Here is a 24,415-nt window from a genome sequence, read left to right on the forward strand (position 1 = left end):
GTGAGTTGAGCTGTGTCTGATTGAAGCTTGAATACAAGTGTTGTTCTTCGTATCCATGTAGTTACATAGCTACTATTTGTTGTCTCTTCGCATGTTAGTCATACGCCTCGGAGGCGGCTTGATGCCACGTCTGTGTTACACAAGCGCCAAACGAGGTAGATGATCAGCATTCATACATGCATATTTAGACGGAATGGCCATGTCGATGAATTCTAGTCCCACACTCACTTAGTACATGCATACATATATGGGTAGTAAGTATTACCTCGCTGGTAGCCGAAGGCTTTATAGTAAAGCCCTCTTCTATGGGTAGATTAGCATATCCATTCCTATTCCTGCGGCCCATGCTAGCTGACGGTGAAGGTTGGTCTCTTGATAGACACATACACCGCCACTGGGGCGCCCTTGTTTATGCAGACTGAGAGACAGTCAAGACCGAATGTGCTTTCTTTAGAACTATAAAAGGTTGCTGGTTCATATCTTACACCGAGTTTCAAACCCCGACCCCGACCGATGTACTCCGGTAAAGCACAGAAGCTATGTATACATTGAAGTTGTGACAAATGTGCAAAAAGAAAACTAAATTTCAAAAAAAGTTCATGTCTAGTGCTTATCTTATCTTCCCGCGTCTATGTAATAATCCCCATGAAGTTCTTCAAACACTCACAGCTACAGGCTGGATTTGGCGTTTCATGCATACAAATGCAAAGCGCAGAGATCTTATCAAGGACAACCAGTGCCTTGTAATTATCGGGGCTGTGCTGCTGTCTATGCGCCTTGACAGCCTTGTGAGAATATTACCGTACCAAGCACAGTTATGGAGCATGCATGATAGAAAGGGATCGCCTTGTGATCCAGCACTCAAATACAGGCTATTATTCCCTCCGCCCAGATACACTCACGTACATTAAGGCTTCTGACTCCTTTCTTCCCTCTGTACTCTTCCACAACATAGTTATCTCAACAGTTCAATTTTTTCCAACTCTCAGGTATGTTGTACCTAATCCGAAGTCCCTTTAAGGCCCCAATCAACCACTGACTATTTTGCTAGCTTACCAACATCACCTTGGCTTCTTAAACATCGCAACTATGGCGTGCGGATCGTCTCACTCTCCCGTCAACTACAGCGGCCCTGGAAGCTCTGCTTCGTCCGTGGCAGACAGCATTATCAAGCCCAACGGCAGCAAATCCAAATGTATACAGTGTGGTGACTACGAATGCTGCTGCATTCCCTGCGTGGTGATGTAGGGGGATTGTTTTCTTTCATGGTTGCGCGCAGAGCCTAGCGTCCCGTGGTCTTCGTTACTCTCTAGCGACTACACTCATTGTACTGCGCGTCTGATATATATTCACGCTTGTTTTCCCATGATTTATTGATTCGCTTTCACGTGTAAACAAAAACAACCCTTGATCCCCAATAACGCCACAAGTAAAAGTGACCCCCAAACGCCAATCAAGACTTATGCAAAAGCACCTCCTTCTCGCTCCCGCCTACATATTATCGGTATTTCTAAGAAGGAGGTCGGCTTGTTCCCATACTTCAACGTCGCGCTCCTTCAAGAGCTCTTTCTTGTCGACCTGGTCTGTCGAAAGACTTGCGATTACTGTCTCCACATTCGGGATATCAATGCTAGCCAAGCCGTCAAGAACGCGTTTTGCCTTATCCGTCTGCGCGTTGATGGCCGTGGTTTCTGCGCGGATTTTGTCGAGCCGATCCTGCATCAGCGATATTGCCTGCTCGCGAGCCTGGTGTGGCCGATATTCATTGAGGACATGATGGAAGTTTATAAACAATGTACGTATGTCGTCGACCTTGGCCTCGGAAAATTTGGGGTCTATGCTCAGCAAGCCCATAAGTTCGAGAAAATTCAGCAAAACCGACTTTGCAAGGCGCTTGAGTTCAAAGGCACGGTCGAGATGCTTCACGTCCTTGTTGTCGATGTCATCTTGTGACTTGGGAACTAGACGCTCCATGCCTTGTTCTTCAAGACTTGGTAGTTTATCATCAAGCTGCAGAGTACCTGGTTAGATAGAAATGAAGAACACGCGGGAAAAGGTCAACCATGGCCTACAGTGTACTTGTTTCCAAACACCCTCCATTCACCATTCGGCGGTTCTGCTGGTGGCTGGAGATAGAGCAGATCCGGCGAGAGGCCTTCCAGTCTCGGAGGCTGGCTGTTCGCGGTAGAATGGTCAGACGGAACAACCTCCTGGAGCTTCTTAATCCGATACATGTTTTCCTCGGTGAACGATTTCCAAAACGGCGGTGGATCGGGAAGCTGCCCGGCCAGGACCGTCCTTGACGATTGATTTGGATCCTGCGAGTCGGCCATCGCGATCTTTGTGAGCGGTCAACTTGGTAGGAAACAAAAAAGAATGAGGTGTCTAATATGGCAAACTGCTAAACTCGTGATATGTAGGCGGCGTGTATGTTTCGTCATGAGCCTTGCACATCATTGATGGTTCACTTGTCAGCCTTGTGTGGGGCGTATATGAAGTTAATGTGGAAGGGCTAACCTAGCCACTGTTAGGGTTAACCATTGAACTACACTATTTTGTTTGAATAAAAAAACAAAGTCATGCCTTGGTAAATATACATTCACGTTAGCGAACACGCCTCTTTACGAATAGTTTCTCCTTACCACGACCCCACATTCCCTAGAGTTTTTGGCATTGAGCAATCTCCTGGTTTTAGCCCTAAGCCTCAAGCCTTGACACTTGCTCTCGCTCTCCAACCAACGCCTCCCTACCCTCTCCCCACCGCTCTACAATCTCGGGCTCCCAGTCAAGTCTTTTTTTCAGCCTCACGCGCGACGACCCAACTAAATGGCAGACGTCCGATCTCTGCTTCGCCAGCAGAAAGCTACACGACGTGTCACACATTCCCTTGCGGTATACACAGACTCGGGCAAGCTTCTTTGCATTCTTTGTGACGAGGTAATCAAGTCCGAGTCCTTGTGGGACACACACGTTCGCAGCAAAGGCCATCGGCTACGAGCACAGTCACGAATTGAGGATACGGCACAGGAAAAACGGGGACAGAAGCGCCCTGCTGCCAACTCCGAGCCGTCTCAAGACCCTCACGATGCCGACATGGTGCAATTGGCCTCCAAGAGGCGTGCTCTTTCAGGATCGCCTACCAATGAAAACAACAATGATGATAGGGAGCCCGACCCCTTCCGACCACACACTGCTGTAGGCCGTGATACTAAGCCTGCATCTTGTTTGCCTCGTCGCTTGTCTGGGGCTCCGTCAGTTGGTATGGAAATACAGATACCCTCGCGGCCTGCAACACCAAGCCGTAGCGCAACACAAAGTGCGACATCCGCAGGCTCTGAAATAACCATCGCCACCCCCAAAACCGACTTGGAACTTACCGTGGCTAATACTGCCGTTCCCAAGACGCAACCCAAGACCATCGAAACTGTAGACGAAGATGAATGGGCTGCTTTCGAAGCTGACATTGCTGCTACTACGACAGCCTACTCGGCAGATGCAACAATATCAGCTCCGGTAATGACAGCGGAAGAAGTCGCTGTTGCGGTCAACGAGACTGTAGGAATAGAACGCAAGGAGTCTGCTACTGAGCGAATGGAAGAAGCAAATGAGGAGGCTAAGCGTCAGCTTGAGAACGAATTTGAAGACATGGAAGAGCTAGAAGCAAAAGTGCGCCAGCTCAAGCAGAAGCGCGAGGCCCTTCGGAAACAAGCACAGGCGACGGCCCCTAATCCAATCCAGGCGGGATATAGGAAAAGCATCGGCGAAGTCTCTAATGGTGACCGTGAGGGAAATAACAGAGATGACGACGACGATGATGACGACGATGATGACGACGACGATGAGGATGACGATTGGGAGGGGTTCCGTTTCAAGGGAACTATTAATTAACCTAGCTCTCTCACTGGCATGAGCCATAGTGAGATATCGTTTCTACATGTGTATCTACACAGGTTGACAAGCATTGCTATGCAATACACAACAAAGAGGTACACTCACGCCTTATCCTTTACCACCAACTCACCGAATCAGCCCACCTTTGCTCGCGATTTGCTCCCAAAATCGTATTAGCCTCCAAACCTTGCCAATGCCAGACTGTTCCTCCAGCGCTTGAATGTCATCGGCCTTGGTACGCGCCTTGCCAGTCCAAACTGTACCTACCCAATGCCTCAATACGTCTTTCACTAGTTCTCTTTCAATCGCGCGCTTTTTGGCAACAATCGATGGGGACAATGGGACTGGAGTCAGGCCAGGGACACATTCTCTAGGCATTAGGCTTCGTTCCACCAAGACCTCAGGTGGCGGCCTTGATGCAAGTTGCCTTGCTAGACGGATCGATGCAAGTGAGCGGCCAAGTCGACGAGATACAACGGAGGTGTTGGTCATGAAAATTGACTTGGCGATGAGGTCACGCAGAGTTGGCCGATAGGGTGACGAGAGGAGGGGAGGAAGATTCTTCCGGACCGCACGTAGGCGGTATACAGTCAGGATGGGGGTGCGAGAAAGATGGCGGAAGAGATGCGAAATCTAGATCAGTCAGTGACACGTCAAGCATCCTGTGGGGGGATCTACGATCGACGGAAAACGACAAAGGATATGGACATGGAATATGCAGGTCAGGTACCAGGGGCCAGGTGCGAGCAGACAACGACAAAGAGGCATATTGTGGCGTATGTGTAGAGAGTAACGGGGGGGAATGAAGCACGGGAAAGACACGGTATGGCCATTTTATACACAAAGGGGAGGGGAGTTAGGTCGTGGCATGAGAGGCTACACTCGCCCTTCATCATTTCAAAGTTATCTGGGGTTGCTCTTGTCTGAATTTTAGGCTTACCCGGGAAGCGCTTAATAGGTCATTCACCTCGAGAAACTCAAGGATGCGATATAAAACTTCATTGGGAAGATTGTCGATGCATAGACGGGGCTTGCAGTGTTGGCCACGCCTTCCCCGTTGTACTTGAAGTTGCTGATGCTGGGTTGTCACAGTCGCGTTCAAGTTCACCCCTTCACTACCACCACGCCACAAGTACTTTGGCAGCGGCACTCTAGCCAGCTGATGGGAGGAAGCAGTGCGACCTTGGCTGCCGCCATCACCAAGGCTGACAATAGCTGCATCTTGGGCAGCAATGGCACGATCGTTGTACGCTTCTGGATCTTGCATTTTCTTGTGCGTGGATCGAACAAGGAGAACGAAGGTGAAAAGGAGAGAAAAGCCTCCACCTAAAGGGGAAATGAATAGCACTAGGTCGGAATAAAAGGTTACTGCAAAAGGCAAAGAGAGAATCAAGGGGGGAGTAGAGAAGGAAAGCTGAATCTCAAGCAAAAGACACAAGATATGATAGCCAAATATGTATACATATGCAGGGCGAGCTCAAGGTAGTAATTTCGAAGCCTCACAATTAAATTCAAAAGTCAATGAGTTTCGCGTAAAAAGGGTCAACAGAGATGGTCGCAGCAAAGCAGCCCACGGGGCCGCGTGATCGGAATGGCGCGGTATCAAGGTGGGCCAAAGGAGGAGACTTGGCTAGATGAATCACAAACAGGGGCTGACAGCAATGCGAGAATAAAACAGAGCAAGCGGCAGACAAGATGATCAAGGCAAAGAAGATGGAATGAGCCTGCCTAACTGCAACGAAGGTCACGTCAAGCTGTCATGAAAGGCAGGACCAACAGAGAACAGGGTAACAGCGAGAGTGCAACAGACACCGGTCGGGTCGGTCAGGGTTCACATGAAAAGCCGAGCCAGATCTCTGCGAAAGTTGGGACTGAAGATCGAATGAATGATGAGCCACTGGCTTCAGCACAAGGTAACAGGCCTGGACGATGTGTGTGTAGGTATTGTTAGAATCGTTAGTTGCATGAGCAGGACTTGGGACGTGAGTGAGAGAGAGGAGAGAAAAGCGCAGAGACGGCCAAAGTAAGATTGGTCACTAGCTGGAAAGCGGAGTCTGGATGATATTGGGATGTGATGTCATTGAAACGATGTAGTATAGATGGATGGACTCGATTGGGGGAACTTGCCTTAACTATCCCTCATACTGAGAAGGAGAAAGAACTTCTAGTTCTGAAACAAGAAGGGGCCTGTACTGCTGACATAAGGCGGTGTGTGTTTCTTAAAATAGAACAGCACACCATGGTGAGATAAGGGTTTTGTCGCGACCGACGACCAAGTTAGAGTAGGCACATAGATGTGTAGATATGTAGATATGCACATATATAGATGCATATGTAGTGTATACACACGTCTTCATAGGTGCATAGTTCCTTCTAGTATAGCCAACTAATACCTGTAGTTGGTTGCTCGTGTATAAACTTCACTTCTACACAATGACGGCTGAATATGGCCTTGAACTTGGGCACGATTTCGTCCAGGATGTCGCTTCATGGCAGAAGTGTCCATACGGGTGAGCTTAATGGCCGCAGAAGCGGCCTTTGATGTCGCCCAAATAGAGCCTTTTGAGGTATAAAATGAGGCAGAATGGGGCGCAAGTAGACTGTCCGAGCCTACTGATACAAGGAATTCTAGTTGGTTGTCACATAACTCGACCATGGTTTCTTTGTACTAGACTCATTGGGTTTGCACTTCTAGTACTTTTTTGGTGGAGTGTACACGTCCACAAAATGGGCGATGGAAACATAGGACAACCAACAGCGGCCGATTTGGGTTGATCTTGGAGTGCGAAGTTGGGCCGGTTGCGCCGTGGCGCATACAGGTCCAAGGATGATCCCGACTCAAGATGCAAAGTTGGGAACCCTTGCTGCGCCAGAGTGAACTTATTCTGGCTCACGTCGTTTTCATCAGGCCTTGCGTATGCGTCCTAGCCACGTACGTGAACAGCCCATCCAGCTGAAAAGAAAAACCGGCGTGGGCTAAATATTCAGGTCTAGAAGACTGGAGTTTGAGCTTAGACAGACTGCAGACCAGACGTCTAAAGAGTGCAGCATGTAATATGGGTTAGAGTGATAATATGATATGCATCTCTGTATGCTGTGTTACTTGGAATCAAGCTCAAGCTGCCAGTGTCCAAGGTTGGCTTTAACCACGCACTAGTGCCACAGGCAAAATGATTCCAGTTGCCACTTTCTACATGCGCCAAAGGGATGCTTGTGAAACTGTACCTTGAATTCCCGGCAAGGCCCATTACGTGCTCCATTCCATGTGTAGAGGCTTGTCAGGCCGGCTCCATGCCCTTAGCAATGCCGCTTTTCAGGTTGCAAGGGGAAGAACCGGGCGCTAGACCAGAGGGGGGATGGCACATGGCCCAATTCAAGACTGGTGGCTTTCTGCCGTACACCTCTCTTGGTAAGCCCAAGGCCTGCCTTTTCTCTCAGTTGGGCATAGTGGCACCACAAATGGGGTGTAGAAAGACGTTGATATTCTCGGTTGGCTTGCTGTCACACCCTCTGCCATGACAGGATGCAAGTCAGCGTTTGGGAGTGGTAACGAGGCTGAAATGCGCATTTGAGCATAAACTCTTGTATATGTAGATATAAAATATGCTGTGTATCTCTAACAGGTTATGTACTTTGAGGTAGATTGAAAAACCACACAAAAAACTACCGTCGCCACGATTGCATGAAGACACCACTCAACACCATCAGTATCTGGAAACAACTGATATATAGTGGTTTTGTTTTTTCAAGCGCGGGAGTCAACATTGTAGTTAATACATTTGGACAGAGAGGTCAAATGAGGATTTGTAGAGTATAAGTCAGTAGCTATTTACTATGAGATTGCCGACTGTAAGACAGGTTGTGATGGGACGAAACATTGCCCGTGCTTTTGCAAAGGCGGGGCAGCTATCTAGAAAAGCAAGGGAAAAAAACTGCGATGATTTGTATAGAGGGTGTCTGTGTGTATAGAAGGACTTCCATCTCGTACTTACACACCGCGGCACGTACCGTAGCCCCCATTAGTCACATCCAGTGCAAGCCGTGCTGTGCCCAAGGTTATTAGCCAACTCGAGCTTCCCCATCACGATCCTGGCTGAGGATCCTCAGAACCCCTGCTTTTTCACCGAGATTCTGGTCAATCTTGCAGATTGGGAACCACATAAGAGGGGGTAGGGGAGCGTAAGAGAAGACAGGAAGGGTGAGACTAGCTGTAAGAGTGGGTGGAAGGGACTTTGATAGTTATAGGTCCGGAATATAAGTATGTACATACGCATAGCATCTAGAAGAAGGCCGGCCCTGAAAAGCCACGCCCCGGAAATAGCGACACGCCTGGTGGCAGCAACGCCCTCGACGTATGTATATAAAAGCCTTTATGTGTAATTACATACTTGTTCTTAACTATCTAGTCTTTGTGGCTTATCACCAAGCAGTGAAAATTTTGCAGATCTTGAAGGACGAGCAGAGGTTTCGGGGTTCAGCAACCGGTGGTCTAGAAGCTACAGTAGGACTTGGGTTGAATGCCGTCTGCGGTTCTGTAGCCTAAAGATCACAACTTGTCAAGCGTGATGCAACAGCAGTCAGCTACAACATCTCCCATTTACATCCTGGGCCACTGTCCGACACATCATGCTACTTCTACTAGTACAGGGCAGAATAGTTACATTTGCGTTAATGGGGAGGGGGTGTTGGTGGAATGGCGCATTAAAGGTCGCCCTGTTGTTAACATCGACGGGCAACAGGGTGTCTTGGCTATAGTTACGCGTGTCTGTCTAGCAAGCTCTCTGCTACTATTCCGTTGTGCTGGGTGAGGGAGTAGTCAGCTGATAGTATAGACCCTGTAGAAAATCACCAGTGCCCATAGACTTGGGCATTAAGGGCAAATGGGTTGAAGTGGGGAGAGGGGGGGGGAGGGAGGCATCGGAACTGCAGTAGTTGCATTTGGTAATATAGTCTGGAATGATAACTTTATGCGAGTAGGCCGTGGCGAAGGTTGAAGAGGCGTATAGCCTAGCTGCAGCTGGGCGCGAGCGGTCCAAGCTAGCTATAGCCACCTTAGAGGACCCGTAGATGGCTTCAAATATCTAACCCCCGTCAGTTGCTCCAGAGAGACCAGCTGGAAACCGCAGAGTTCCGGATCACGACCCAAGATCTCGGCCGGTCCTTTGACCGATGCATCAGGGACCGCGTTTGCTCGCCAGAAACAACCAAAGGGGGTGGGAGGGAGACTCGCCGACCACAAGGAGAGAAACCTATCCGCCTGCATACATGGCTCTCTATGCATATACATCACATCATGTAGCTTTTCCTGCAGCATGTTGTGTCTCCGTTTGTTGTGATGGAGAGTTGTTCTTATGACGGGCTCTCTGGTAGGTCTCACAGCCACGGAGCGAGCCATCAGCCAGGCCGCCGGACAGGCTCAAGTTGCCTGTGAACAGAAGAACCAACAATACAAAAGACTTGCAGTTAAATTCCCCCCATCACGACAGCATTTTATTGTGTCTTGGTTAATGTACGTTGTGCCTCCGCAATCGAGCGGCCGCTGGTTATTTGTTGGCTCTTAGCTGTGACCGCCTTAGAAGATATAAGTTGAGCTGTTCATCCTAGCCTTTTATTGCCAGATTCTTTCTCATTCGTGGCTATATTCACAAAGTCTCTTCTCCCACTCTCTATTTATTTCCTTGGTTTACTTGTTCTTCTGCTTTGCTGTCTTTGCCTCCACTGTTCGCTTGCTCGCGAAACGGGTACCACTTTGCTTACTTCTACATTGCTCTATTCGGGTTGTACTGCCGTTGTTGTGTGCCTGTTCAAACAAGGGGCTCTGTCTCCGTGTTGGATTGCTTGATATCTTGATCGGAGCCACAGGGTCTCAATTGAACTCGGTCGAATTGTAGCTATTGGCTGCAGTTGCTTACCCCATCTGCTATCGCCATCTCCGTTCCTACATCGCCTTCTCAACACCTCCGCCTTGGCCTCTCCTGGTCGTATTTATACTTGCTCCACACCGTCCCGGAGTCCGCCCGAAAAGCCAAGTTCCTAGTCCCACATCTGATCGACTATCTCTCGACTTCTAGTGGACCTCACCTAGTCCACTTTGCACCGCCTTACTTTCTCCGAGTATAGGCCTAGCCCGGTACTTCAAGGCAGGCTTCTGGCTACCTAAGAACTCCCTATTTCTCGTATGTGGCAGATTCCGCTCCACTTCCTAGCCCTCTGGTACAAACAACCCCTCTCACTCTCCAACCCTTGTCTCTTAGCTCTTGACTGACCAAGATACACGACTGCACTTGCAGCAGACCCCTCCACATTCTCATCTTGAGACTTTGACTCAAAATGTGTCACTACGATATGAGTGTGTGGCTATGCCGGAACTGGCGCTGGGAAGGCTTCCGCGAGCGCTGCAACAGAGTCCGACGTATCGGCGAAACATGCGGCTTGAAGCTCGTATACAATACAGACTACATTGACAAGGTCTGTAATATGTGTGAGAAAGCTGCTAAGAAAGAGCGCCGTCTTGAGAAGATGCGCCTTGATCTATATCGCTGGTACACCGACGGTAGTCAACTTGCTGCCACCGTTGAGCGCACTGGGCGGGATTATGTAGAGGTCTATGACGAGTGGTACGAACTGCGACTAGAACACGAGTCTCTGCTAAAGGTGCGGTTGAGTTCTAAATCAGTTGCAGCCACGGTATCCACTACCGAAGCGCCTTCGGAAGCAGTTTTGACTCCCGTGTCCAGCATGCGTGAGTACCACGGGATGTACATCCCAAAGATTTACAAGCCCCGGGAGCTGGGTATCTCTCATCCGCACTAAGTCATAAAACTTCGGCGGCACAGCTTGGCCCGATGCCCATGTTACAAGGCCCTGAGCTGTATGGGTACATACTTCTACCTGTACTGTTGGTGCTTCTGAAAACTTGACACGTCTAAGTTAGAAGTGTTTTGAACTTTTGCTCTGGGTCAAGAATCAGCACTGTAACAAGGATTAAGATACAGTCCCCCTCCTCCCCCCTCCTGCAAGAGAATTTTCTTTTCTTCTGCACCCCTACTACAGCCCCCTCTTGCCTGGTATATCTGCTCAGATATACACTTGTATGGCGTCCTTCGCCCCTTTACCCCCCTTCTGCTTTTATACTGTGTCATACTAAGCTGTGCTGGTCATAGAAGGCCTTGTTGTGAGTATTCGTCTGTTGTCCTGGCTTCCATTTGCTCATTCTACTACAAAGAAACTAGGTCATTGCGGGTGGGACAGATACTGGCTCTTTGAATTATATTAAAACATCTGTGTGCATAATGTATGAAGGATTGGTGATTGATTAGTTGATTTCCTGTATCAAGAACTGCACAACTAAATACTACTGTGTTTAACCATCCACCGCAACAAGTCATTTGACCCTTCACTAAAAACCTTTCTTGATCCTCTAGTGTACTGATGTTTGTGTTCATGTAAATATGGGTGGATGCGTAGCTGCATATGTATATTTATATATACATATATGTGTGTGTGGATGCACTATCTGCTCGCCACCTTGGCCCCGTTGTGTGGCCTTTGCAACAAGCATGTGGGATGGTCATTGCAGAGTGCCATTGTTCGTGGCTCCAGAGTGATGCTATGCAGCTAGCTTCCAATCTTAGAATACAAAGCATTATTACCTTCGCGCTATGATCTATACAATGTCCACTATCCACTAGCAATATTACACCCTCCCAATCAGTGCCTGCCGGCATTTGCCGGGCTTGGAAAACGCCCAGACTCCAAACTACGTACTCGTGCAATTTGTTGTTTCCTTGGACCCAGCGGAGCGGGCCCTTTCTTCCTCTCATCCCCTTTACTTGGCTCCATAAAGTAGAATATACTTGGATACTACCACTGATTGAAAGAAAGATGTAGTGTATGCCTGTAAGCATCTACTAACAAGCATAGCGTTGATTTGAAGTTCGCGCTGCTCCAACACAAGGGGATGACGTCGTGGACACTTCCACAGAGAGGATATATTTTTTGAGCGTGTGTAGTGTTAGAATCCTAATTGTGGCTCCATGTAGTCGACACCACGTTGAGCTTCTTTGCAAAACTAACTAATTACCTGTACGCCGGACTAACTATCTTTCAACAAAGACAGCGCAACTAGGGCTGACGTAGGATTTCAGCGTTCCGAGTCCCGAGTCCCGAGTCTTTAGTCTCGAGTCTCAAGTCCAGGGTATGGGTTCAAGTAGCTAACTGCTGTTTTCTAGCCCGTGAATTGCCTTCCTAATCAAGACCAGACTCGTAGTGCATGCATTCTTATGCTTCTACAAGCCTACATGTGTCATGCCTGCCATGACGGCATAGTGTCCCTTCCCTCGGGAACATCTATGGATTTCTTAGAAGAATGAGGTCAAGTTGTCAAAAAGGAACAGCGGGGTTGAAGAAACGAACAAGCCACCAAAACAGGTCCAATCCATGCGTTTAGATTGGAAAAGAAGCCTTTCCAACGAGGATTGTCCCTGTAATAAAACCGGGCATGGGGGGGAGAAGGGGGGCTACGGCTACAGCCTAGTATAGCAATTTGTGTTGTCCCCTCTCGTCTTTGTTCTTTTTGTTCTAGACTGTTTGTGCACATAGGACTTGTTCATTGTTTCTATTGCCAAGTGAGTGGTGTGCATGTGTGCATACATACATAGTTACATGTGTACATAGTTATATGTACGGTACATCGCACAGATGCCCTGACTAGTCCACAAAAACTAGTTGAAAGGGTTCAACAAGAGGCGATTGTTAGTTAACCTCCTAATGCCAAATGTATGAACATCTACTTTGACACAACCACGTCGAGGCCATACAAGCCCGAAAAAGGCAAACAGTATGTGTGTGTGTGTACACAACTATCTATAGTTAGTTATACGAACAAGCCAGACAAGCATTTTCAGAGAGTTGTAGTTATGCATGACTCGTCATTTTCTGACTAATGAAGCCTGTTGCAACACATGTAGACATAGTTACTATCTAATAACACAATTTCAGGCTGCCCATCCTTCGTCTCTCCTGAATATCAACTAGTGCATTTGCGCCTAGTTGTTCATTGCCTTCGGTCAGTGCGTGGTGGAACACCATGAGGTCATCAGAATAGCCTGTTGGACTTTTCATAACTAACTATCAAATAGTTAGCTAGTTATCTATAAATGCGTACGTACAAAACGCACCGTGAACTCTTGGCTAATACCGCCACTCTTTTGCTGTGAAAACTTTGAATAAAAGTGCTAACTACTCACTTCCGCTGGGTTAGAACAGAGTGCCGTTTCCAGCTTGGCACACATGTAGTTATTGTGTTGTCTCTATATAAACAATCCAAGGAAAAGCCATAATTTTCCATTGTTCTCCGTCACTGAAAAAATATGTGTAACTACCTATGTATCGATGTCAACCGCTTTGCCAAGTAAGCTTTAGCCGTCCATGTCAAGTAAAAGACACCGATTGAGCTGCTATGAGCTGCATTTCTGATGCTGAATAACTACATAATGACATGGTACTCTGACAGGCTCGGGGAAAGTAAAATATTGGCCGCAAAGGAGACGTGGAAACAAGGACGAAAAGAGACAAGATAGTTAAGAGACACATTGAGCCCTATCAGGCATCCGCTAACAAGGGCCCCGATGGCCCATGGCTTCAGTTTGAACATATCAAATGCATGTATTCAAAGACAGTTCAGTAGTAGACATTGAGAAGAGAACCGAAAAGTCCATTTATACTTTTAATGTGGTGCGGGATTAATTGAGCAGTCGGCTGCCGCAGTAGGATCTGGAACTAATATCGAAACACAGCGGCTTTTCTTCTACGTTTCTGCCATGAAAAAAAGTAAAACCTATGAAATGCCTAGTTTATGGACTACTTCATGGCCGCAGCTGCATCGGCAAATGTTCCCACGAGCGCAGCCTCCTTATCTTGCTGGTCTGTCACTGAGTACAGTGTTAATGAGAGCTCAACTGGCGTGGTAGCCGATGCATCAACTTGAGGTAGCGGCAGCGACGACTCGATTTGAGCTCCATCGCTATCTTCGTCAGTTCCTGAAATCTTGGATAACAGGTTGCGGTATCGCAGCAGTCTGTTTTCCTGACCAGCGTACGCAAATGGTGCTGGTGTCGGTCGGGCTGCATCGCCGATTTCAAAGATATCAACCATGTTGCTGAGAGTTGTTAGTGTGATGTATCAAATGGAAAATATCCCGGCCACTGTTGCGCCACTCTTCCTTGCATCACCGACTCACTCTGAAGTTTTGGCAACTACACGCTGTAGTGCCTCTGACTCTTGGCGAGCCTCAATTCCGTCTTCGGCTGCCATGAGAGAAGTGTCGTTGAGCACTCCGTACTGCCCCCCAACGACATTGTCATTATCGAGCAATCGCTGCTCTTCATCCTGCAGTACATACATGTGTCAGCGGGGTTTCGCCAAAACAACTGTTCGCGCAAATCGGTCTTCAGTTGAAAATACCTCGTCGTAGTAGTCTGACTGGCCAAAGCCGAGACACGAGCAAAAGGCGCCCATGTTGTATGTGTGATCGGATCGTTGAAGTCGGGAAGTGTAATAGACAGAGCGGCGCTGTGAAACGAGGCGCGGGGCTAATAGTAAGGCTGGGGACAGGGCGGGTTTGTCCAGAGTCGAGCACAAGGTCCTGAAGTTGATGGAGGCGCCAGAAGCAGGCGGTCGAAAGCGTAAAATTAAATATTAATGAAGGACTGGCCACGGCGATTAGGAGCACGTAGATAGTTGGAACACAAAAAAAACAAAAGGTACAAAGGGAGCGCAAGCCTACGACGCGTCACAGGACAATATCACATGCAAGAGGCGCCGTCAGAGGTGAGGAAGAAAATGAGCGAATGAATGAGAAGGAAAAAAAAAGCACACAGCAATAATGACGCCGACTACGGCAGCATCACTCGCAAAAATATCGTCGTATGGGCAACAAGACGGCATCAACATCTGACGACCACGGTAAGGCTTTATCGGGCGTTGGGCTCTATTTTGCACCATGAAAGTGGAGAAATCTTACTTCAGGCGCGCGATCGGAGTCACGTGATACAAGCGCGCTTCGCTTGCGCTTCTGTCACAATGCGGCGTCTACGGCGCATTTGCCGCCGAGTTTTTGGGTTGTATAACTCATTCAGAGTGCGAAACCACAGTCATTGGCAGCCATGTAAACGTTGGGATCGTATTTTCGAGGCTTCTAAATGCCCATTTAACCATTAAAGCGAGTTTGACGATTTCCAGAGGCTCTCAAACGCCAACTTGCTATTACTTTGGCTGTGTAACATTAGCATGGCAGTCCTGATGCCTGGTGTAACATCATCTTCCGCTCTGATTCTGTTTAGGTGTAGTTATTGCAACTGTGAATAGTTAGTTGATCTTCAAAATGCCTAAAATGTGGCTATAGTATATGCAAGCATGAATTGAGATCCCCCCAAACAGCGTTCAGCCTTTCGCAAGAGCCCACCTAAGTTGGCTGACAATTTCCGAAATGGAAATAGATGCTCCCAAATTCACCATATGCGCTTCGCTACCATTTCATATCGCGAGACTCCAGAATAGTCCACTGCCCTGTCTCCTTTCTTCTCCTTATCCCTTTTGGGCCCTTCAGACTGATCGACATTGATCCACCTTTTCCGCTCCTCTCCTAATTCAACATGGCCGTAACCACCCAGCCGTTTACTCTTAGCATCGAAATTTTCCTTTTCCATGTAACCAGCCGCCATAAGATCTTCCTGCAACATCATTTTAGCATAACGGTTTCTCGAGTACCTCAGGAGCAACATTCCCAACAAAAGTTTGACAATGAGAGCAACCAGAAATACAATGAAGAAAACAAGTAACATTGTCAGGAGGGCAATAACATCGTCACTGGTCCATTCATACCAGCGACGTGCACTTGCTAGATCCTCAGTAGAAGTAAACAATGAGCCATGTACTGAACGACCTAACGAATCGCGTATCAATGCATCAAACCTGCTGAGAGCTTCGATAATAGCTGGGGATGGTGTAGCTGACTCTTGAGACAGCGATGTTTGCGTTGAGGATGGCAGAGGAGGGGCAACACGGGTTGAAAGAAACATGTGATAGGTCTGGAATGATGCACGGATAAAAAGGCAAGAAAGAGGGATGACTGCCAGGCCGAGCCGTCGACTAAGAGAAGGTGTCACAAAGGCCTAAGATGAGGGGTTAGGATCAAAACCAAAAAGATATTCATCTTTCTAGGAGAAAACACTTACATCTGTGTAATAGTCCTTGCATAGAATGTCCAAGATGCGGCTATAAAATGCGGGTTTGATGCTGTTGAATCGATTGACATAAGCATGCTTTACCACGTCAACAAAAATCTCGCTCGTAATCACAATGACGAAGGGGGACAGCACTTCTCCAGACAGGAGCCACGAAGGTAGTACAGTAAAAGAGTGCGGAAGAATCGATGGACTATGCATTGGTAGAGGTGAAGATGCCTCCTCGTGGCCTGCACCAGGGGCTGATAGACCGCCCATTTCGATCACATTTCGCAGGCCGATAACGACAAGCATAACCCAAAGCTGAAAACGCTCAACAATATCAGCGCATGTAAGTTGAAACAAATTGTCCTTTTCAAACCGCTTAAAAACTGTGCTCTTCACTTCCACAAACTGATTGGACATGAGCAGTGTAAGCAACGCATTGGAGTATGAATTCACCGCCACATTTAGCGTGATGGCGTGGAAATACAGCGCGCTCGCATGGACAATCGTATACGCCAAGGCAAGAATAAACATGCCAAGTGGCATTAGCACCTTGGATCTACCTTGATTGTTTCGTGATAGGGTTTCTGCACTAAACAAGCACTCAAGAATGTCTTGTCCAAGAGCAGACATTAAGCGATCTGCTACTTCAAGAATATTGAAGATCACATACAATTTAATGTCGGACTGGCCCCGAATAAAGTGGTACATGCGACTGGCATCCATGTTCATCATCGCAATGCAGCTAAAGAGCACCACAGCGCCCTGTAGTAGGTCGGCCTTGTGAAAAGAAGAAAGTGCCGACGGAATCGACTTAGTTCTTCTATGGCGGAACATACCAGAGGTTGGTCGCCCTCCAGATGGGTGTAGATACGGGTTCGAAGCCCGGTGCTTATCTAAATGCGAAATGCGTCGGAGAAGATTTGACTGAGTGCTGTGTGATGTCAGCCGGGCAATTGTAAACTTTGATCCGTGATCAGAGTCGGAATCATCTAGGCCGGTTGGTGTCTGGGTTTGAAAGTTTGCTTCTCCAACTGACGCGCTAGTTGATCTCCTAGATTGAGGCCGTCTTTTTGGAGGAACGCCTGCAGGTGATCGTGTATCAGTTGCGTTACGAGGCCATCTTGATCGCCCCCACAAACGCCCAAGTCCATACCAGACAAACCCAACAAGCCAACGACACTCCTTAGCTAAAACATATCCCCACCACTGTACCAAAAGCCAAAGAGCCATTGAAAATCGAATAGGGAGAATTGTAAACGTGTATAGCCAAGCATCAAGACATGCTAGCACCCCAAAGGTAAGAGTTCGCTCGAGGTAGGGTGGCAGCAGAATCATGTTCCTCAATCGATTAAACTTGACAGCCGAGGATTCATAGGGCGAGTCCGCATTATCTGACTGATAAATGTATAGTGGACTGGGTCGCGAAGCTGCTAGCTCTAACTGGAGATGGGTGAAGAATGACATTGGTGGTAGGGGCAAGGCAGGGAGGTCCATGTTGTCTGACCCTCCTTCGCTGCCCTGAATGGCACTGTTTGGAATCACATGTGCTGTTGGGTTGATTACAGCACTACGTGTTTGTGGCGTTGTTGTACCAGCACCCATGCTATCACTCTTTTCTTTGACATGTAAATGTGGCAAATTTAACATGGGGAGTTGGGGATGTAGTGAATTGCGCCGTGGAGACGGTGACTGCGTTCTGCGGTTTGTTGGTGGTGAGGATAACGTTCGAACATAGCGACGTGGCACCTCAGCCCGAGAATAAATTCTGTAGGGCTCACCTGCGCTTTCACTTCCAGTAGATATTGGCGGTGCTGTTGCCAATCCTGGGCTCAACATAGCTTGTCGTATCATTTGCAAGTCACCTGGAGACAATCGTTTTGAGCTCGATGTTGCTGGTATCATAGCTACAGGTAGCGAAGAAGGATGTGAGGCGAGTTGCTGCAAGTCTGTCGCCGATAAGCGCCGGATATTTTCATTGCTGCGAAAGCAGCGTACCGGGGAGGTTGATCTAGTTTGTGAATCTTTGCCAATCGAGCTGATCGGTGGTGACGGTAGCTCTGGTGATGCTGTGGAAGCTAGCTTTAATGGCGCAAGGTTTGGTTTTCCTTGGCCAGTGGGCAAAACAGGGCATCTCGGAGGTGTAGAATTCACGTCGCCTGTGGCTTTCTGAGCTTCCGAATGCTCTGAAGCTGAAATTGAAGAAGACAATGAAGACGGCCCTGGTCCATCTTGTGCGAATTTCACGGAAAATGAAGACCGATCAGAGTCCGATGAAGCCCGCTCTTCCTCAGAGTGAATTGTCGGAAGTTCGAACTTGCCAGCTGAAAATGTTGCGAGATGACGATTTGTGACGGGCATACTCCAAATGCCTTCGTTCAAACTTCCATTAGCTGGAGCCACATCAGTAGCAGAAACTGTACCAGCTCCAGGTACGAATCTATCGTTCTGGTTCTTTGGCTCATTGGGTTGGACTGCAGGAAACGTCTCCTTATTCTCGGAACATCGTGATGGTCTGCAGTGGTTTCTTTGGACTTCGGGATTGTCAACGTCAGCCATGATATCGATCGCCTCTCCGCTGGCGTTGTTATAGTGGTTGTTGTCGCGCAACTCCGACTTCTATACTTCGGTGTATGAAAATACGAGAATTCTTTGTCATTCCACAAGCAACAAGATACGTTTAAATGGCGTGGATGCTTATGAAGGATATGGCTTGGGACACATGACTAGAGTGAGCGAGATAAGATACTGACGTCAAACATGGGAAACTCTGGTTCAAGGTTCAGATTGAGAGCTGGGAAAGTACTTGCGTGTTCTTGGTGTGTTTGGCCCCTGATTGGTGGGTGACCCATTATTTCTCTTGATTCTAATTGGCCACTGGGCCTGTCTGCTTTTTCGCACAGTTACATAACTAGTTCGGCTATAGTTAGTTGGTTAACTACTCAGTCAGGCCTTGTTGATGGATATTCCAATATCTCACACGGGTTACAGTATCTGCAGGTTTCATTCACAGCTAAATGTATCATATCCATGATCTCTTTAGAAAATCCGGACGCGAGAAACCTACACATGTTGGTGGTTTTCGCACGCGGACTAGGGTTGTTAATCGTCCCGGTTTCTCTCAAACCCTGAGCCCTGGATCAAGTTTCTGATCATTGTAGCTAACTAATCCATTTTCTGATGACAAGAATTGTTCATGCTTCTTTGTTATTCGCAATATAGAACAAGAACGTTCTATACTGGAGAAAATCGGTGTTAAACGACTTTCAAAGTTGTACTGTCAAGGCGATGAAGACATACATAATTGTCTTCCAGAGAAGGATTCTGGTCCTACATCAAATAATGCTGCTGGGGTCAAGACTTGTGGTGGGACTGACAACCCTGATTTGGCGGCTTGAAAACCTAGGGTGAACAACAAAGTTTACATACACTGACTTCTAGCTAATAGTATGAAATTAGGAGTAAGACTATATTCAGAACGTACTCAACCATTACTTTGGAGTCAAGAATTAGACTGTGACTGCACTTGTGCCTGTGCTCGTTGTTGTTGATTCGGGGTTCGTCGCATTTCCAGCATTCGACTCAGATGTCCCAAGTCGTTTCTAGTGCGAGAATCAGCGGTAAATACCTCCCGGACGACTTCCCACTCCCGACGGGACATTTGCCAAGCCTGAGGTAGAAGAAACTTCATTGTAGGTGCGTCCAAGTATATGCCTACAATCTCATGTGCCAACCGCTCTCCCTCAAGTTGTTTCATCTTGCGATCAGTCTCTGTGAGAGATGCATGTGAAGGGTGTGTATATGTGTGAGCCTGAGAATACGCCTGCGACTTGCTGGTAGGTGACTGGCCCTGAATGAGAGGGAGAGTTTGGGCAGAGCCAGTCCCTAGAAGCATGGCTCCACTGCCACCAGAGTGTGTGTAGCGGGAGTCAGGGGTGGGTGAGTTTTGAGATTGGGGGTTGGAGCGACCATCGGACACTGCCGTAGTATGTTGTTGCTGTTTTTGGGGTCGAGACTCGTCTCGGTAAACAAAAACAACCAGCAAGACAGGTTCAACTCGGTTGGTAGGCAAAAGATTGTCAGAAAAGTTTAACATGAACTCGGGCAAATTCTTGTGACCAGGAACAACAGGCACCAAGTACGTGTCGCGGATGTTACTGACGCCCTTATCGCTGACGACACCATACCGACCCTTGCTGACAAAATACTGTATGGCAGCGTCAAACTGGCCCTTGAAACGTTCTGCAGTTGGAGTTATGGCAGTAACTACAATATCAGTGTAATCGTTATAGCGAAGACCGCACAGATATTCGACCGCCTTTTGCTGGTCAATTCGGCCAGCTACTTCCAAGCGTTTCGGAAACAGCGACGTCCATGAAATACCCTGCGTTTTGTGAAGATTACAACCGCCTGCAAAGGTTGCCCGAACCTGAATGTTGGCCAATGTACTCATGGTGAGATTTCCCTTCCAGATTGTATTCGAGTCTGGGGGGTATTCATCAGGCTGTGGTGATGGTGACCTTTCCTCCAGCAATCGGTCTACTTCATGATCGACACCGGGCCCATTCGAGGCGGCTTGATTTGTTGACATTCGTCGTTGCTGTAGGGCCGATGGTGATTTCATATTGGCATATACTTTGTTCATGTCAAAGTTGGGCCGGGTGGGAGACTGACTAGTATTCTCCTTTTTGATGGGCACTCCACCGTCCTGTTTCTTGGATTTGGTAAGGCCCCCAGCGGAAGGAGGAGCCTCTTCAGCATCTAAAAATGTGTCGTCTTCGATAAGCTCCTCACCTCTGTGAGTTTTGCGAACTCGCCTAGTCGGCTCATCAACTAGAATGGCTTGCTTATCAGCCCGCGCTTTCATTTGAGCATTTTCGCGCTGTAGCTCTCGCGAAGCCAGCTCCTCTGTAGTCATAACTGCGAGCATATTTGGGAAAAGGTGACCACGGAAGATGCGCAGAATCAACTCCTCGTTGGATTTGAGATTGAAGGCTAGAGTGCGGCATTGCTGGGCGTACTCCTTTTGGGCAGCGTGCGTATCAAATACTGCCCGTTCTATTTCAAGACCAAGGCGTTCTGCTGTTGACTCCACTGTGGCGCCAGGTGCAAGTTCAATTATTCCGCGCTTCATGACCGAGTTTAGAATGTGTGACAGCGCCTTCATCAGCGCCTTGACAGGTCCCTGGCGCGTATCGGGTAGTTCGTTGACAGTTGAAGCTATGTCTGTGGGAGGCACATACTTTTTTGTCAGTGAAGCGGAGTCACTCTGCGAAATCTTGCGGATTTTACTGGCATTGCCGTTCTATGAGTTGTTGAGGATCTTGTTAGTACTGGGTTTCACTCATAATTGTAAAAATTTTAGTAATCATACCTTTTCAACTAGCGGGGACTCACCGCGGCTCTTACGCTTGCCTGTAGTTATCGCCTTGGATTCAAGCTTTATGGAATCTTGTGATATTTCAGGCGATTTTGAGCGGCTGCTAGCATCTTCCTTGACATCGTTGCTCTTCTTTCCACGGCCACGCTTGGTCTTGCGTTTTCTTTTTTCTGATTCTTCATCCTCGTAAGCTCTGCGTCGGGCTTCCCATGGCGACTCTCCTGACTCCATTCCTTCGAGAAGCTCTACGTGATCCTCAGGGGCGCATTGCTCGCAGTAGTAGTTTTTGGGCAAGTCCTCAGTGAAGACGCTCATTCCCATGCAGACATTGTGTTGCCAAACACCACACTTGTCACATGCGATCCATGGTTCGGATTCATCAGTGGACTGTTCTGTTGCTCCACAGACGCAGCGGATAACTTCCTCTGGCTCTTCAGACTCTTTCTTTTTGCTATTCCGCTTCGTTTGGCGTTTTTTTGGCTCGGGGGCATGGTCGAGTTGGTCGAGAGCTTTATGTTGGCCTTTTGTGGCCCTTACGGAGCGACGGGGCTCGGTTTCTGGAAGAGGTGCGGTTAGATGATATGAAAGAGGGATAAAATGCTCCGAAGAGGTACATGAGTTCATGGCTTACCAGACATGGTGGCGACAGGCTTCACAAAAGGTTTGTCGACAACGATGAGTCAGAGCTTTTAGTTGGCTAGCCTGCACCTTCTTTGAGTAGACAGGCGCACAACACAGATGGTCTAGTGTACGTAATCCGACTTTGATGAGGGCGCGAGTTATCGATGTTGCGGCGCGCAGATTTTGACTGGGCTATTGACTTTAACTGGAAAATTTGTGGCGGTGACCTTTGCACCCGCGAATATATCTCTCTACTTGTACAAGTACCTAGCGCGATGATTTCCAGGGCAGAAGTGTCATGCATGCATGGGAGGACTGAGAGAAGATAAGGCGAGTTATGATGGAGGTTCTACTGGTACTTGTACAGGTAAAACCGTGATAGTCTGTCGCGTGGGGAGCAAAGCATCTCCAAAACTCAATATTGCGTTAGAGAAAACACTCGCCAGCAAAGTGCCGCAAACGCGAAAACGCGAAAAAAAAGTTTGTGTTGGTGCGGTTGGGTAGAGAGATGTTGGAGCGCAGCGCAGCGCAGCTATTGGTGAACTAGCCAACGATATTATGCAGCAGAACAGTGCAACGGACCTTGCTTCGTGCCTCTGCCTCGTGCCTCTGGGCTTTCGTGTCAAGCAGCGTGATCTTGCCTGGTCATACAGTCACATGACCGTCATATCAGGCCAATCGGCACGCGCTAGCGGGGTTGCTCTGCCGGCTAATCGCCGGCTAATATAGATCCGCTACCAGAAGGTGTCGCTGGTCCTGGCTTGCTGGCTTGACGCGGCTAATGCTTGCCTGGAGCTAGCTCCCAAGGCTGGCGACTGGCTTTTGGACGCTGGCTGGCTTGAGGATAACTAGAAGCTTGGATTAGCATATGACATGGAGCTTCTGTCTTGTTGACCTGCTAACTATTTGACAACACGAATACATTCGCCTTCAGTCCACACTCTTGTGCGCCTCTTTTTTTCGCATACCAATTCTCAACACCCAATACCTGCTCTCGCTCACTGCCTCTGTCTACTCTGTTAGCAACGTTTATTCATCATGGCCAGACGCTACGACTCTCGGGTACATCATTGCACACATTCCCACCCAGTGCTGCCTATTAGTGCCAGTTCTTCGCCGCTAATCAATTTGCCTTCTCTCCCACCAGACCACCATCTTCTCGCCCGAGGGCAGACTGTACCAGGTCGAATATGCTTTGGAGGCCATCTCCCATGCAGGTACTGCAATCGGTATTCTGGCCAAGGACGGCATTGTTCTCGCTGCCGAGCGGAAAGTGACGTCAAAGCTGCTTGAGCAAGATACGTCTGCTGAGAAGCTGTACATCTTGAACGAGTATGGCTCACCTTTCACATACCCCTTCCTCTACAACTCGTCAACTAGCCCAACAATGTTGATAGATTCTCAATGCAATCCACCGCTAACTCAAAATTGATTGACAGCAATATGATCTGTGCCGTTGCTGGAATGACCGCGGACGCCAACATTCTCATTACGTACGCCCGCCAAACCGCCCAAAGATACCTTCTCACGTACAATGAAGATATCCCCTGTGAACAGCTTGTTCGCCGTCTTTGTGATCTCAAGCAGGGCTACACACAACATGGTGGTCTTCGACCTTTCGGTGTCTCGTTCATCTATGCCGGCTGGGACCCCAAGAGACAGTTTCAGCTGTATCACAGCAACCCATCGGGAAACTATGGTGGCTGGAAGGCTACTAGCGCTGGTGCAAACCATGCCAGCGCCCAAAGTCTATTGAAGCAAGACTACAAGGAGGACTGCACGTTGAAAGAAGCGTGCGCTATGGCAGTCAAGGTTCTGAGCAAGACCATGGACTCTACAAAGCTCAGCAGTGAAAAGAGTATGTTGTTTTCCCTTTCATTCATTACAACAAACCCATGTTTAAGCTTGTCACTAATCATTTCTGCGTGCAGTTGAATTTGCGACGGTAGGACAGACAGATGATGGCAAGATATACCATAAACTTTGGAGTGCAGAGGAGATCACAGCATTGCTCAAGGAGCACGGCCTGGCCAAGGAGGAGACTTCGGAGTAGAACTAGAACATGGCACCTCTTGGATAGCGGTAAAGCACGAGATAACATAGTTGGGTAGTTGTGATTGTCATGAAAGTTAGTACGTGCCTTGCACCGTGACTGACTCGTAACAAGAGATGTACGTATATTGTCAGATGTTGAAATTGTCGTAAACAGAAAGCCTCTTCTTGACTAGGTAGATATGTGATAGTTGCATGTATTCTACTTGGTCTATATTACTGAGACTAGTGTCATACATGG

General features: G+C 48.1%; 8 protein-coding genes across 8 annotated transcripts; 3 read left to right on the forward strand and 5 right to left on the reverse strand.

Annotated features, from left to right (window-relative positions):
* Nucleotides 1-1,491: 1,491 nt before the first annotated feature.
* On the reverse strand, nt 1,492-2,333 carry BROUX77_005128 (uncharacterized protein; the record flags this gene model as incomplete). The annotated part of the gene is made up of 2 exons (XM_073749968.1): nt 1,492-2,010; nt 2,073-2,333. The coding sequence occupies 2 exons, from the start codon at nt 2,331-2,333 to the stop codon at nt 1,492-1,494; spliced, it is 780 nt and encodes a 259-aa protein (XP_073604014.1).
* A 493-nt stretch (nt 2,334-2,826) lies between these two features.
* On the forward strand, nt 2,827-3,888 carry BROUX77_005129 (uncharacterized protein; the record flags this gene model as incomplete). Its single annotated transcript, XM_073749969.1, has 1 exon — nt 2,827-3,888. One exon carries the CDS (start codon nt 2,827-2,829, stop codon nt 3,886-3,888), a length of 1,062 nt encoding a protein of 353 aa, XP_073604015.1.
* Nucleotides 3,889-4,017: 129 nt separating this feature from the next.
* Nucleotides 4,018-5,158, reverse strand: BROUX77_005130 (uncharacterized protein; the record flags this gene model as incomplete). The annotated part of the gene is made up of 2 exons (XM_073749970.1): nt 4,018-4,524; nt 4,832-5,158. The coding sequence occupies 2 exons, from the start codon at nt 5,156-5,158 to the stop codon at nt 4,018-4,020; spliced, it is 834 nt and encodes a 277-aa protein (XP_073604016.1).
* A 5,063-nt stretch (nt 5,159-10,221) lies between these two features.
* On the forward strand, nt 10,222-10,704 carry BROUX77_005131 (uncharacterized protein; the record flags this gene model as incomplete). The annotated part of the gene is made up of 1 exon (XM_073749971.1): nt 10,222-10,704. The coding sequence occupies one exon, from the start codon at nt 10,222-10,224 to the stop codon at nt 10,702-10,704; it is 483 nt and encodes a 160-aa protein (XP_073604017.1).
* A 3,048-nt stretch (nt 10,705-13,752) lies between these two features.
* Nucleotides 13,753-14,409, reverse strand: BROUX77_005132 (uncharacterized protein; the record flags this gene model as incomplete). The annotated part of the gene is made up of 3 exons (XM_073749972.1): nt 13,753-14,050; nt 14,132-14,280; nt 14,356-14,409. The coding sequence occupies 3 exons, from the start codon at nt 14,407-14,409 to the stop codon at nt 13,753-13,755; spliced, it is 501 nt and encodes a 166-aa protein (XP_073604018.1).
* A 992-nt stretch (nt 14,410-15,401) lies between these two features.
* BROUX77_005133 (uncharacterized protein) lies at nt 15,402-16,958 on the reverse strand (the record flags this gene model as incomplete). The annotated part of the gene is made up of 3 exons (XM_073749973.1): nt 15,402-16,064; nt 16,128-16,713; nt 16,795-16,958. The coding sequence occupies 3 exons, from the start codon at nt 16,956-16,958 to the stop codon at nt 15,402-15,404; spliced, it is 1,413 nt and encodes a 470-aa protein (XP_073604019.1).
* Nucleotides 16,959-19,623: 2,665 nt separating this feature from the next.
* On the reverse strand, nt 19,624-22,139 carry BROUX77_005134 (uncharacterized protein; the record flags this gene model as incomplete). The annotated part of the gene is made up of 3 exons (XM_073749974.1): nt 19,624-21,426; nt 21,496-22,058; nt 22,133-22,139. 3 exons carry the CDS (start codon nt 22,137-22,139, stop codon nt 19,624-19,626), a joined length of 2,373 nt encoding a protein of 790 aa, XP_073604020.1.
* A 1,021-nt stretch (nt 22,140-23,160) lies between these two features.
* Nucleotides 23,161-24,175, forward strand: BROUX77_005135 (uncharacterized protein; the record flags this gene model as incomplete). The annotated part of the gene is made up of 4 exons (XM_073749975.1): nt 23,161-23,184; nt 23,270-23,454; nt 23,562-23,980; nt 24,054-24,175. The coding sequence occupies 4 exons, from the start codon at nt 23,161-23,163 to the stop codon at nt 24,173-24,175; spliced, it is 750 nt and encodes a 249-aa protein (XP_073604021.1).
* Between the last annotated feature and the right edge of the window lie 240 nt (nt 24,176-24,415).

This window comes from Berkeleyomyces rouxiae (assembly GCF_048999995.1).
Source record: "Berkeleyomyces rouxiae strain 22BRR77 chromosome Unknown BrBRR77_ptg000005l, whole genome shotgun sequence".
In the NCBI taxonomy this organism is placed as follows: Eukaryota; Fungi; Ascomycota; class Sordariomycetes; order Microascales; family Ceratocystidaceae; genus Berkeleyomyces; species Berkeleyomyces rouxiae.